The following is a 15148-nucleotide window of genomic DNA, read 5'->3' as shown; positions in this document are numbered from 1 at the left end:
ATCATCGTACGCACATAGCCTACTTTACAAAATGTCACCATATTCCCAAAGGTATAAAAAGAAATCCATCATCACGATACATCTCTGGGCATGACACAGAATTTTAATTGTCTCTCCAGTGAATAACTGCAAACGTTTATTTGGGGGAGAGGGTTTATTTAATTCAGGATGATGCAGCAGATTTAGATTCATGTAGAGTTGTGAGATTTGACTTTGTCTCTCATCAGCAGAATAAAGAGAGCTGTTGAGCCTAGAGAATTGTGACTTATTTTGTAATGCACAATGTCAACAGATTAAATGTTCTGCTTTGCTTTGAAAATATTAAACTTCTGTCAGTCACTCCCTTTGGTGTTGAGACTTCAGGATTTGTTGTTTCGACAGGGGAACATGGAAAGGACTCTTTGTTCTATTTGATCCTAGTGCGGCTAATTCCATGTCTTGAAAAATATCAAACACGTACTTTATCAAACATATATTGCTGTTGTCTGTGTTTCAAAACAAATTTCTCGGACGTTTGATGGAGAGTAACATTATACCTCAGTTAAAATGGGATTATTGATTGTGATTATTTCAATGAGTAGTAACAACATGTACAAAGTGTTACTGGGGCAAGGTTTCAATTGAATAGGAACCATTCATCTCTGTTGCCTTATGAAATATAATTTGCTCCAGATTTTTCAACCAATATTCTTTCCCGTTTGATTGAGATAGAAAGCTGAATTGTAAATGTCCATCATTGCTTCGCGTTCATTTAAGAGTTAAATATCATGCAGCACTATTAACAGTATCTTTTGATATTTTCTTCTGCACTGTAATATTTCAATTTGACTGTAGGTGTCCAAGACCCGGTCTTCTGATTGAATCCAAATACAGCTATGCCCAGTTTTAAGTAGTTCTGAATAATATAGTTTTATATTTCATAGCTATGTTTTAGGGCAACAGGAAAAAACAAAACCTGTTTTCTTTGGTTCTTTGGCACATCACTGGGAACATGGAAGATTTATTTACATTGTGTTGTGTTTATTTCATGTTTAGGTATATTTCATGTTTAGGGTATGGACAGTATTCGGGTTAACAATCTTGGGTTGGGAACGTATCTCTTGATATTACAAACATTTAAGTCGGAAAACTTGCTTTGATTTCATTAGTGATTTGCAGAAACGTATCTACTACTTAAAAAAGGTATTCCTGTACTAAATCAATTAATACCACAACCACAGGACTCTGGTTGGATATTTCAAATGAAAACTATGTTTCCGGCTTGTTATTTCAGCTGACTTGAATCTTTTAAGATCTGTCAATGATTTTCAGGGACGATGAGTTATGTACGAAGAGAAACCTGAGAAGATAGGGCTTTATTTCAGGGCAGCTGAAAAAGCTAGTGGGTGACCTGATGATTATGAAGGGTTTTGATGAGGGAACTAATAATAAGGGGAGGCAGTGGCGTAATGGTCATGTCACTGGATTTATTATTCAGAAGCTCAGGCGACTACTCTGAGGACATGGGTACAAATCCCACCACAGCAGCTGGTGGAATTTAAATTCAATTAAATCTGGAACATCAAACTCGTCTCAGTAATGGGCTCCATGACAACTATTTATCAGTTGCTGATAAATAGTCAGGTTCACTATGTCCTTTAGGGAAGGGAATCTGCATTTTTATCCGGTTTGGGCAGACCCACTGCAATTTGGTTGATCCTTAACTGACCTCTGAAATGGCTAAGCATGCCACTCAGTTCAAGGGCAATTAAGAATGGGCAACGCATTGTAAGTTCTTGTTATTATTTGAACTTTCATTCAATTTCGTTCATTTGAGACTTTAACCCAAAAAGGCAACAGGAGACAGTCTGTTCTGGTAACTCAGGAAACTTTGCTTAAGTTACAATGTAATATTGGAACACAGAGAAGGTGTTGGGTTGATGTGAGGGTCAGGAGGCAGTGTGGTTGAGGATGAAATCATGTAAGGGGACGGGGCTGCGGGCACTGGCGACGGCCTCGCTGTTGTTCTCTCCAGGAAAGTATTCGGGTAAACTCTGGTGATGGTTGCAACATGGAAAACCTGCTGTCTGTTTGGGCAGCATTTAAATTAGGGAGAGCATCGAAGTGGACACCGATTTGCGATAATCATATGTTTGATCCAGCAACGCTGGATGCCAGGTTTTGGGACTGCGTGGATAAGGGTGTGGATGGCGTGTGGGACTTGTTTCTGGAGGGGTGGTTCACGAGCCTGGAGGAGCTTTCAGAGAAGTTTGGATTTTCGAAGGCGGAAAGCTTCAGATAGCTTCAGGTGAGAGACTTTGCGAGGAAGGTTTTCCCGTTGTTTCCCGTGGCGCTGCCATCCTCACTGTTGGAAAGGGTTTTGATGCTAGCAGGCTGGAAGAGGGCAGAACCTCTGGAATTTATGAGAGGATAATAGCGGAGAATACTGCGTCCCTGATGGGGTTTAAGAAAAATTGAGAGGAGGAGTTGGGGGTGGCATTGGAGGAGGGAGTATGGTGTGAGGCCTTGTGTAGTGTGAACGCCATTTTTCCACGCGCGAGACTGGAGTTGATACAGTTGAAGGTGGTGTACCAGTCACACATAACTAGGGCTAGGATGAGTCAGTTGTTTGAGCGGGTGGAAGATGAGTGTGAGCGCTGTGGAACAGGCCTGGCAAACCATGTGCATGTGTTCTGGATGTGCCCTGAACTAGTGAGATTTTGGGTCTCCTTCCTCAGCACCATGTTGGAGATTTTACAGATGGCTTTGGAGACCAGTCCCCTAGCAGCCATATTTGGGGTATCAGACCTGCTGGAGTTGCATTCGGATGTGGGGGCAGATGTCTTAGCCTTTGCCTTGCTGATCGCTCACAGACAGGTTCTGTTGGAGTGGAGGTCAGCTTCTCCATCCAGTGCCTCGGTGTGGCTGGGGGATCTCATGGAGCTTTTGCATCTTGAGAAAGTTAAATACACGTTAAGGGGTGCAATTGAGGGGTTCTACAAAAGATGGCAGCCTTTTACTGTGTTCTTTAAGAGCTAGTCATTGTCAGCAGTTCAGGGGGGTGGTTGATGCTGCTGTCTTGGTTGTTCGTTTTGTTTTATGGTTTTGTATTTATTAAAAAGTAATATATATTTAAAAATATAAGTTTTTAAAAGTTACAAAGTAATAGTTAACAAAGCATTGCAGCGAATTGACGGGCCTTCTACGGCTCTTGTTTTCCGGTTCAGCTTGGGGCGCAGGGTGACACTTGGCTTCCGTTCTCTTCCCTTAACGTCTGTGGGTGTTCTGCTTCCCTGTGGACAGCAGGCTCTGCAAACTTCACTTTCAAACCTGGTACGCGTGGTGCTCATTGAAAGCTGCCGTTTATTAACCCTTTCCACAGCATGATCAATGGTATTATTTCCTGTTTAGCCTACGTGAGGCAAGGCTAATTCTCCATTGGCTCAAGGGGTGTGTGGTCAAACTGTGATTGGCCGAGGAGGGCATGCTAAGTTCCACAAGGTTTCTCGACGGTTAGGTTTATTATTAGGATTATTTCTTATTATCCCTGGCTGGCCCTTTAAGGCGTCAGTTACTTGTGGGACCATCCATCTTATTAAAAGTTGTTTCTTGCTTGCAAGGATCAAAGGGAGATTTGATGGCCTCCTTCCTGCCCATTTGTTCAGGATGGGGATAGGATGCTGCCGTGTCCACATGAATAGTATCTTGAGCATGTCATCTCAGAATTTTCCTAATCTAATGAAAGGAACATCGGTTGTTATGCTTCCCTCCCTTGCACCCACAATTTCTTGTTGGCCTTTCTTCTGCTGATAACAAATGTGAGCAGTCCAGTCACACTTGAAGGCGTTATCCATTGTCCGTCTAAAATCCCAAGATGCACTGTTATGCCAACTGAAGCTTAGGAATTGTCCATTGATGCAATAACCCTAACAGTCCACTTCAAGTTTAGTCTCAATTATCTATTATTCATCACTACACTAAACTATTCATGTTCTATCAATTTCCCGACAACATGCTGGTATAGGAAGTGACACTCCCCTCCCATGACAGAACAAATTGCTTCTTTTGGTTGGTGAGTTGGAAAGTGGGGCAACAAATTTAGGATGAACACAAAAATAATTGAAGTAGAAGTTAGAAAATCTTTTGACCGAGAGTATTTGGAATTTGTAACTGCTCTAAATTTGCTATTAAATCAGGGTTCATTAATTCTCATAAAAGGAAATTTGATAGTTCCTTCAAAAGGACATTTAGTCATTTGAAACCACCATGTTGGCCATAAATAAATTGACTAGCATCACTATGCAGACGTTCTAGACTTCTCTTGAAGTTAAAAGCATTATTGTGCAACGGTTTTTCTGGTTGACAGACTTGAGGGGCGTCATTCTCCGACCCCCCGCCGGGTCGGAGAATGGCCGTTGGCCGCCGTGAATCCCGCCCCCGCCCCCGCCGAAGTCTCCGCTCCCGGAGATTGGGCGGGGGCGGGAATCCGGCCGCGCCGGTTGGCGGGACCCCCCCTGGATTCTCCGGCCCGAATGGGCCGAAGTCCCGCCCAGGAATTGCCTGTCCCGCCGACGTAAATCAAACCTGGTATTTACCGGCGGGACCAGGCGGCGTGGGCGGGCTCCGGGGTACGGGGGGGGGGGGGCACGGGGCGATCTGACCCCGGGGGGTGCCCCCACGGTGGCCTGGCCCGCGATCGGGGCCCACCGATCCGCGGGCGGGCCTGTGCCGTGGGGGCACTCTTTCCCTTCCGCCTCCGCCACGGCCTCCACCATGGCGGAGGCGGAAGAGACTCTCCCCACTGCGCATGTGCGGGAAACTGACAGCGGCCGCTGACGCTCCCGCGCATGCGCTGGGAAACTGACAGCGGCCGCGGACGCTCCCGCGCATGCGCCACATTTCCGCGCCAGCTGGCGGGGAAACAAACGCCATTTCCACCAGCTGGCGGGGCGGAAATCCCTCCGGCGTCGGCCTAGCCCCTCAATGTTGGGGCTAGGTCGCCAAAGATGCGGAGCCTTCCGCACCTTTGGGCCGGCGCGATGCCCGTCTGACTGGCGCCGGCTTTGGCGCCAATCGGCGGGCATCCCGCCGTTGGGGGAGAATTTCGCCCGTTATCTCTGGAAAAGATCAGGGGCGGGATTCTCCCCTACCCAGCGGGACGGGGGGTTCCGGCGTAATGGATGGCGGGAACCACTCTGGCGTCGGGCCACCCCAAAGGTGCGGAAATCTCCGCACCTTTAGGGTCCAAGCTCTCATCTTGAGGGGCTAGGCCCGCGCCGGAGTGGTTTCCGCTCCACCGGCTAGCATGGAAGGCCTTTGGCGCCACGCCAGACAGGGCCGAAAGGACTTCGCCGGCCTGCGTAAGTCCATGCATGCCGGGAGCGCCAGCGGCTGCTGACGTCATCCCTGCGCATGCGCAGGGGAGGGGGTCTCTTCCGCCTCCGCCATGGTGAAGACCATGGCGAAGGCGGAAGAAAAAGTGTGCCCCCACGGCACAAGCCCGCCCGCGGATCGGTGGGCCCCGATCGCGGGCCAGGCCACCCCCACGGGCAATCCCCGGGGCCAGATCGCCCCGCGCCCCCCCACCAGGACCCCGGAGCCCACCCGTGCCGCCTGCTCCCGCCGGTAAGTTAGGTGGTTTAATCCACGCCGGCGGGAGAGGGTTGACAGCGGCGGGACTTCGGCCCATCGCGGGCCGGAGAATCGCCGGCGGTGGGCCCGCCAACCGGCGCAACGCGATTCCCGCCCCCGCCAAATCTGGTGGCAGAGAATTCGGGACACGGCGGGGGCAGGATTCACGCCAGTCACCGCGATTCTCCGACCCGGCGGGGGGTCGGAGAATCACGCCCCTGAGTTCTGAAAAGTAGAATGGGGTACAAAATGATGTATATTACACAAAGTATGCATCTAGTTTGTGATCACCATATTTCATTTATGGCATTTTGTGAATAAACAGCTGCAATCTTTTACAACAAATCTATTGAGATTGGTTAAAATAATTAAAAATCCTTGGTACTTCTCTGTGTAATAGGTTGTTAGCCTCGCTCAGGCTGTTGGGCATAACGGGTGCATGGATGGTCTTATACACCGACCTGATGGTCAACCAAGAATAAAACAAACATTCAGCTTCTATGTATCATTAAATGTTAAAACTAGTTTCTGGATTCTGTGATCATTTTCAATTTTTATTCTTGATTTCAGGAATGTTCACTAAAGTGACCTGTCAAAAAGAAAACTCCGTTCAGGATGGTTTTGACATCTTAGGGAGAAATCTTGAGCCCGCACTCACTGTCTGCAGGATCAGTGGTGCAGGTGGAAAATCTCGCAAGAATCAGGAAACTATTCTCGCCGGAGAGATTGCGTTTCCTGATTTTTTTTTTCCTCCCCCACTTCTCACTGGCGATATCACGAGATTCACTCCCACAAAGGGGGTGAACCTCATTTTAATACATTTGACTGGATTTAAAGGTTATTACGACTGCAGCACAGTGCTTAGCATTTTTGCTTCACAGTGCCAGGGTCCCAGGTTTGATTCCTGCTTGGGTCACTGTCTGTGCGGAGTCTGGCGGAGCCTGCACGTTTTCCCCGTGTCTGCCTGGGTTTTCTCCGAGTGCTCCGGTTTCCTCCCACGAGTCCCGAAAGATGTGTTTGTTAGGTGAATTGGACATTCTGAATTCTCCCTCAGTGTACCCGAACAGGCGCCATAGTGTGGTGACTGGGGGCTTTTCACAGTAACTTCATTGTACTGTTAATGTAAGCCTACTTGTGACAATAATAAAGATTATAATTATTATTATTAAATAATCTCCCATCACTAAATATTCATACCTTGCCAAAGTGACATTATGTCAGCGAGGGGTGCAGAGGTAAGTATAGCCTGGGGAGGCGGGGGTTAGAGGAACATGCCTGAGCAATGCCAGGCAGTTCCAGGGGCAGAGCCTAGTGGGAGCCCCATGGGGAGGAGCAGTGGTGGCTACATTTCCGAGCTGTTGGTGGGGGGTTCAATGCCAGTGGTGGATGTGAGGGCGGGGATAGGAAGTGGAATCGTAGATTGTCTGGTTTGGGGGGGGGGGGTCCTAATATTTCCGTGATAGGGCTGGGAGCTGTTAGGCTGCAGTGCTGATCGGGGCGCCCTTTAAAGATGTCACCCCAATTTGATTTGGGTTGGTTGCCAGCTCTATGAGGCCTCGCCTCGTCAAAGTGATGGCAGAAACCACGGCCACTCATTTCCTTTGTCCAAGAGGCTCAGAATTTGGCGAACAAACGGGCCTGTGCAACTGGAGAGCTACACACCAGTTTTCAGTGTGAGCCTGACACGTTGCCAAATTCTGGTAAGATTCCACCTATTATATTTTAAAATACAAGAAAGAATAAAATGTGATTGACTTTTTCTCTCGTTAAATGCGATAAAATACAATTGAATGGGAACAGATTGTAAAGTTAGCACAAATATGGTATTTCACCACTTAATTCACTCTCTCCTCTCTGCACTCAATAGAAAATTAAGATGAACTTCTTCCCTTTAATGTCTCTTTCCTCTACTTCCCTCGCCGCTTTATTTTACTTTTAGTTTCTTCACAGCATGGTCAGATTTAATTGAATAGCGGACAGGCTCAAGAGTTTGCAACCATTCCTAACCCCTGCTTTGCTGTGCTCTGATTTATTTTCATTAATATTAGAAGTGCAAATGCATATATTTGCCTGAATGTCGTGTAAACTTTGAATAGCATTTTAATACGCATTTCCAAAGCAACTAACTTTTTGTTTTGTTTTGGGGGCTAATTATTCTAACAACCCATGTGAAACCAATATATAGGTTGTGGCACTATGCTGATGGTGAGTTGATTTCAGCTCCAGTGTGCTCGATCACCTAAATGTTCAACCCAGTGAGTTTTGCTGGAATTTGTAGATATCTGGTAAAGCTGCTAATGTTCACTGTTCAGTTCCCTACATGGAGGATGGCAACATGGGCAAAGTACCAAAAGCTGCCTGTGTCATGAAGCTGGAGCATTGGTAGGTTTGTAAAGTTGGAGACTGAGAGTTGTTGCCTTTTAGCAGAGGATGAAACAAATCGGAAAAACCATACATCAAGCAGCTTTAAAATATAGTTCATAGTGAAATCTTTCATCCTTTTATTTGATGTAAAAGATTATTTCATACAAGATCTGTTTGAGAAACAAACACGAATTGATATTTGAGAAATGATTCACAATGGTCTTCCTGTACCATTTGTAGCGTATTTGACCACAGTCAGGTTTGGTTTTTAAATCTTCCTGTTTTCTTTTAGGGATGGTGGGTTACGGCATGGCAAAGGCAGCTGTTCATCAGCTGTGTCGGAGTCTAGCTGGAGAAAAAAGTGGAATGCCCTCTGGATCTTCTGCTCTTGCAATTCTCCCGTAAGTGTCGATAATTACAGTCCTGCTAGACTTGATAATGTACATTTTCCTATTCGAGGAGAAAATCACCGGTGGCTTTCATACTAACATCTGGCGTAAAGTGACAGAATTCAAAATCTGATATTTGAAGTGTTAATAGTGGATATGTTGGGTGGGTTTCTCTGATATTGGAGCGATGTTCGCCGACCGGCGCCAAAAACGGCGCGAATCAGTCCGGCATCGCGCCGGCCCAAAGGTGCGGAAGTCTCCGCATCTTGAGCGGCCGAGCTGTCACCTTGAGGGGCTAGGCCCACGCCGGACTGATTTCCGCCCCGCCAGCTGGTGGGAAAGGCCTTTGGTGCCCCGCCAGCCGGCGCGAAACTGACTTTGCTGGGCGGCGCAAGAGCGTCAGCGGCCGCTCACAGCATCCCCGGGCATGCGCAGTGGAGGGGGTCTCTTCCGCCTCCGCCATGGTGGAGACCATGGCGAAGGCGGAAGGAAAAGAGTGCCCCCACGGCACAGGCCCGCCCGCGGATCGGTGGGCCCCGATCACGGGCCAGGCCACCGTGGGGGCCCCCCTGGGGCCAGATCGCCCCGCGCCCCCCAGGACCCCGGAGCCCGCCTGCGCCGCCGTGTCCCGCCGTCCCAAAGGTGGTTCAATCCACACCGGCTGGCGTGGGTTGACAGCGGCGGGACTTCGGCCCATCGCGGGCTGGAGAATCGCCGGGGGGGGGGGGGGGCCGCCAACCGGCGCGGCGCGATTCCTGCCCCCGCCGAATATCCGGTGCTGGAGAATTGGGCAACCGGTGGGGGCGGGATTCACGCCAGCCCCTGCCGATTCTCCGACCCGGCGGGGGGTCGGAGAATCCCGCCCATTAGTCGAAGTTTACATGTCGAAAAATGCTTAGAGGTCAAAGCATTTTAGTGCTGTTTAAACTTATCTTTTCAATATGTTAACTATTCAGATGCTCTCTGAGAAGACTGTTTTGTGTGTATACGTGTGCAAAAATGAGAATAAACTTGTATTTACTCCATGCTGTTTTGTATCCTCCGTATTTACCAAAGTGCTTGAAGATAATTAACTACTTTTGTTATATATGTGCTGTTGCTTATTTCTTTCTTGTCATCTGTGTATGACTAGAAAATGGGTGGGATTTACCGAGCAACCCGCCACGTGTTTTTCGGCGGCAGAGGCAACCGCCAGAGGGATATTCTGGCCCCGCCATTGTCAACAGGATTTCCTGTTGAATGCACCCCTCGTTGTCGGGAAACCCAAGGCGGGGTGGGGTGCGCCATCAGTGGGATTGGAATATTCCGCTGGCATGACCAGCCGGTAAATTCCGCCCTCTTTCTCTTTAATCTGTAATGGCTCTGTTCATTCTTTGAAAGATTTTGGCTACTGCTCTTGGCCTGAGGCCCTCACTTATTTTTTTTCCTCTCAATAATAATAATAATCTTTATTGTCACAAGTAGGCTTACATTAACACTGCAATGAAGTTACTGTGAAAAGCCCCGAGTCGCCACATTCCGGCGCCTGTTTGGGTACACGGAGGAGAATTCAAAATGTCCAATTCACCTAATAAGAACGCCTTTTGGCACATGTGGGAGGAAACCGGAACATCTGGAGAAAACCCAGGCAGACACTGAGAGAACGTGCAAACACCGCACAGACAGTGACCCAAGCAGGAATCGAATCTGGGACTCTAGCGCTGTGAAGCAACAGTGCTAACCACTGTGCTATCGTGCCGCCCATCAATCAAGGATCTTCATTCCTTATCCAAACCTCTACTGCCTATAACCTGTCCTGCACAAAGCCTGACTTGCCAGTCATGACTTTGGTTTTTGACCCATGCCAGTCAATGTGCCCCAGTGCCTCAGAATTAAAATTTAGAGCCTGGTATTGATAATAGTTCCTGTGAAGCACCTTGTAACATTTAATTATGTGAAAGATGCAATATAAATGCAATTTGTTATTTGCTTGCTTGCTGTGGCACTGAAATCAGACACAAGCCTCGTCTTTCCTTCTGAAACCTTCCCCAGCCCTCCAATGTTCCAAATTGTCTGCGTTTCTCCAGCTCTGACCTCTTTGTGCTTCCCACTCCCTTTGCCTCGCTGTTAGTCACTGTGTCTTCAATCGTCTCAACCCTAAGCTTTGAAATTTTGTCTAGGCCTCTCCATCTCTCTCTCCTTTAAAACCCTCCACTTTGACCTAGCTTTTAACCACCACTCCTAACACCTGCTCTTTACCAGGGAGGAAGTTAAATCTGAAGGCCATTCTGATGACATAATAAGAGAAAACTCACTGCAAGAGAAGGATTGAACAAACCTCAAATTGCACATTGCTCCTGTTCTGGGCCCTATGATCCTGTTGTTGAAAAGTAGTTTATGCCGTGAATTGCCATTCTTCCCATGATTTTTAAAAATTAATTCATGGGGGGACGGGGGATGGCACAGAGGCACAGTGGTTAGCACTGCTGCCTCCCAGCCATGGGTCACTGTCCGTGTGGAGTTTGCACATTCTCCCCCTGTCTACGCGGGTCTCACCCCCACAACCCAAAGATTTGCAGGGTAGGTGGATTGGCCGCGCTAAATTTCCCCTGGGGGATGGAATTGGGAATTTTAAATTAAAAAAAATATAATTCATGGGATGTGAGCGTTGCTGGTGAGGTTAGCATTTTTTGCCCATCCCTAATTGCCCTTTAGAAGGTGGTGGCGAACCGCCTTCTTAAACCACTGCAACTTAAGTGGTGTAGGTACATCCACAGTACTGTTAGGGTGGGACTAGTGGTCATGAAGAGCAGCAATATTATTCCAAGTTAGGATGGAGGGGAACTTGTTCCCATGCATCTGCTGCTCTTGTCCAACCTGTGTATAAGAGGCTGCAGGTTTGGAAGGTGCTTTCGAAGGAGCCTTGCTGAATTGCTGCAGTGCAACTTATAGTTGGTGCACACTGCTGTCACCCTGCTTTGGTGCTGGTGCGAGTGAATGTTTAAGGTGTGATGCCGATCAAATGGGCTGCTTTGTGGATGGTGACAAGCTCCTCGAGTATTAGAGCTGCACTCATTCAGATAAGTGGAGAGCCCTCCATCATGTGGTATTTCATCTTGATATCATCTGGGATGAATTGAATTATTTGAAGACTGTGAGGAAAGGATACTTCGCTCCAGGAGTGATTCCGCGCACAGATAAGGATATGGTGAATTAAAACAAACATCACTCTTAACACAGTCTTAAGACTAACTTTATCATCATAAAATAAAGCTTATAATTACCAGTTAAACAATGCTTACCAATGAAATGAAACACTAATTCCTAACTGCGATCTTATATCTACACTCAAGCAAAACCCATTTCAGGTCAAACTCCACTTTTAAGTACAGTAAGCAAACCCAGGAATACTTGCTACAAAGAGATGTCTTGGATTAATAGAAAGCAAAGAGTGGTGGTTAATGGGTGTTTCTCTGGTTGGTAATAAGTAGCCAGTGGTGTCCCTCAGGGATCAGTATTGGGCCCACAATTGTTCACAATTTATATAGATGATTTGGAGTTGGGGCCAAGTGCAATGTGTTCAAGTTTGCAGACGACACTAAGGTGAGTGGTAAAGCTAAAAGTGCAGAGGATACTGGAAGTCTGCAGAGGGATTTGGATAGCTTAAGTGAATAAACTTAAATATGGCAGATGGAATGCAATGTTGACAAGTGTGAGGTTATCCATTTTGGTAGGAATAACAGCAAAAGGGATTATTATCTAAATGATAAAATATTAAAACATGCTGCTGTGCAGAGAGACCTGGGTGTGCTAGTGCATGAGTCGCAAAAAGTTGGTTTACAGGTGCAACAGGTGATTAAGAAGGTGAATGGAGTTTTGTCCTTCATTGCTAGAGGGATGAAGTTTAAGACTAGGGAGGTTATGCTGCAATTGTATAAGGTGTTAGTGAGGCCACACCTGGAGTATTGTGTTCAGTTTTGGACTCCTTACCTGAGAAATGATGTACAGGCGCTGGAGGGTGTGCAGAGGAGATTCACTAGGTTAATCCCAGAGCTGAAGGGGTCGGATTACGAGGAGAGGTTGAGTAGACTGGGACTGTACTCGTTGGAATTTAGAAGGATGAGGGGGGATCTTATAGAAACATATAAAATTATGAAGGAAATAGATAGGATAGATGCGGGGAGGTTGTTTCCACTGGCGGGTGAAAGCAGAACTAGGGGGCATAGCCTCAAAATAAGGGGAGGTAGATTTAGGACTGAGTTTAGGAGGAACTTCTTCACTCAAAGGGTTGTGAATTTATGGATTCCCTGCCCAGTGAAGCAGTTGAGGCTCCTTCATTGAATGTTTTCAAGATAAAGACAGCTAGGATTTGAAGAATAAAGGAATAAAGGGTTATGGTGTTCGGGCGGGGAAGTGGAGCTGAGTCCACAAAAGTTCAGCCATGATCTCATTGAATGGTGGAGCAGGCTCGAGGGGCCAGATGGCCTAATCCTGCTCCTAGTTCTTATGTTCTTATAAACCACTTTGAGAAAGAGAGACCTTTCACAAACCAGATGCAGGTTCTTGCCTGTGCCAAACTACAGGTTAACCTGCCAGCCTTTTCAGAAACTGCACCAATGTTCACAGGCAAAATCTTTTTAACTAAATTGTTTTGCAAGTAACTGCTGTTCTAGCCAAAATCTTTTTAAATAAACTGTTTTGAAAGAAACGGCTAGTTTGTTCACAAACCAAAACTGAACTCCCAAATGCAACACCTGACTGCTTCAGCTCTTGGCTCTTCCTATTAACTAATAATAATAATAATTGCTTATTGTCACACGTAGACTTCAATGAAGTTACTGTGAAAAGCCCCCACATCACCTTACTAAAGCTAAATACAATGGGCGGGAGGGATTCTCTGTCCCGCCGCACCCATTTTCTGATGCGGCGCTCCCTGTCCGGCAGCGGGATCCTCCATCCCATTAGCCGGTCAATGCGGTTTCCCATTCTGGGCACCCATATGCCGCCGGGAAACCTGAGGGCATGAGTATGCTGCCGGTGAAGTGGAGGATCGCACCGATGTGCTGCACTGTTGGAGGTGCTGTATTTCAGATGCAATGTCTGCCCTTTCGGGTGGCTCTAAAGATCAAGTGCTACTATATCGATGGAGAGCAGGGGAGATATGCCTGGTATCCTGGCCAATATTTACCCCTCAATCAAGATCACAAAAATAAATTATCTGGTTATTAACAGATAATAACGTACCTGGCAGGGGTGAAACCATGATCAGGAAGGTGCTTCGTCCAGCACGAGGCTAGCTCATTGCACTTCAGCTGTGCTGATGCCTGCGATGTCCCCAAATGCGGGATACTCGACTGCACAATTTCTGGTAGTGGGGACTGCATTCGCGCTCATAAAAAAACACAAAGATTTCTGTTTGCAGGAGCTTGTCATGTGCAAATTGGTTGCTGTGTTTCCTCCATTATAAAAGTGACAGCACTTCAAAAGTACTTAATTGGCTGTAAAACACTTTGGGCATGATGAGTTTGTGAAAGACAATATATAAACGCAAATCTGTCTTTTGTGCTCCACTGTTAATGGCAGACAGAGTTTAACTATCTCAGTTGTACTCTCTGGAACTACTTCCCTAATCATCTCCACCTCCTTTATTTTTCACATTTAAAATAACTTCCTCAAAACCCATCACTTTAGCATAGCTGCCAGGTACTTCTCCTCAGCCCTTTCTTCCGTGCTCTGTATCCATTTCAGTTACACCTATTTGTGAAATACCTTTTCTATGAAAGGCAAGTTGTTGTTGAGACAAACACATTTGCTAAGTCATCTTTGCAATATTGCAAGCTCCTGAGGAGCGTTACTTATTGTTTGGGGTCAGTGATGTTTCCAATCTGGTATATCTTGGTAACCTTGTTATGGTAACTGATCACAATCTGCTTTCATCCTGCTTTCCAAGTACTGTAAATGGAGCAGGCATTGAATGAAAGCATGGACTTGAAACGCAGGCTAAAATTGCAAAATAGAATTGAATTAATTTTCAATTTGAAATGGGTCAATGGAAGTCTGATGTGTGAGTATACTTTTAAATTGCCAATTTCTAGGCAATCTGACATTATCAAGTCTTCACCATGGTTACATTACATACGTAAGGCACAAAGGGCTTTCAACACAATTTAATTTCTTTTGTAGTGTTACCTTGGATACACCGATGAACAGGAAATCGATGCCGAGTGCAGATTTCAGCTCCTGGACACCGTTAGAATTTGTTGCTGAGTGAGTATCCAGCTCGATCAAATTGTCCGTAATCAGTTCAGCGCTATTTGTTTTTATCTACTTTTTGTTTGTTTGTCCAATGTCCAGGCTCTGGTTGAGGGTTTTATTTGTCTAGTTTAGGAACAACCACAAATCGTACACAATATTATCAAGGACAGCTGACCTTTCTGAAAGTCATTTCCTGTCTTTGGTGACTCATTTACAGATGCCGGACTGATTCAAGGAAATCAATACATTTGCATCAGGGACAGCAAGTAGAAAATGAAATAATCCTTTTGCATAAGTTAAGATCTTGCTTTTTAAAAAGGTGTTGAAATCAACATCTTGTGCCCTCAGTCAAATCTTTTGTTCCCTAATTTACTTAGAATATAACTCAATTGTTTTCATTGTGCTTTTTAAAAAATCAAAATAAACTATTCCGTTTAAATTCTGTAAATTCAAAATAAATTGCAAATTCAGTGCATCACCCTTCTTCATGGGTGCGTTTAGAATTATAGAAGGATAATTGACCAAAGGAGACATCATAGTCAAGTTGGAGG

The 15148-nt window shown here is 46.2% G+C and overlaps 1 protein-coding gene and 1 non-coding gene across 2 annotated transcripts in view; both read left to right on the top strand.

Annotated features, from left to right (window-relative positions):
• LOC140408771 (dihydropteridine reductase-like) overlaps positions 1-15148 on the top strand; it is a 31839-nt gene that overhangs the window by 8638 nt on the left and 8053 nt on the right. The window contains exons 5-6 of the mRNA XM_072496438.1: positions 8267-8375; positions 14526-14609. Of these exons, the coding sequence (XP_072352539.1) occupies positions 8267-8375; positions 14526-14609 (193 nt within the window). The remainder of the gene's footprint in view (positions 1-8266; positions 8376-14525; positions 14610-15148) is intronic.
• On the top strand, positions 13579-13739 carry LOC140409697 (U1 spliceosomal RNA). Its single transcript, XR_011940485.1, has one exon. It is a non-coding gene; the product is annotated as a U1 spliceosomal RNA (small nuclear RNA).

This window comes from Scyliorhinus torazame, chromosome 3 (genome assembly GCF_047496885.1).
Source record: "Scyliorhinus torazame isolate Kashiwa2021f chromosome 3, sScyTor2.1, whole genome shotgun sequence".
Classification (NCBI taxonomy): Eukaryota; Metazoa; Chordata; class Chondrichthyes; order Carcharhiniformes; family Scyliorhinidae; genus Scyliorhinus; species Scyliorhinus torazame.
This window is presented reverse-complemented; position numbering and strand designations above follow the sequence as displayed.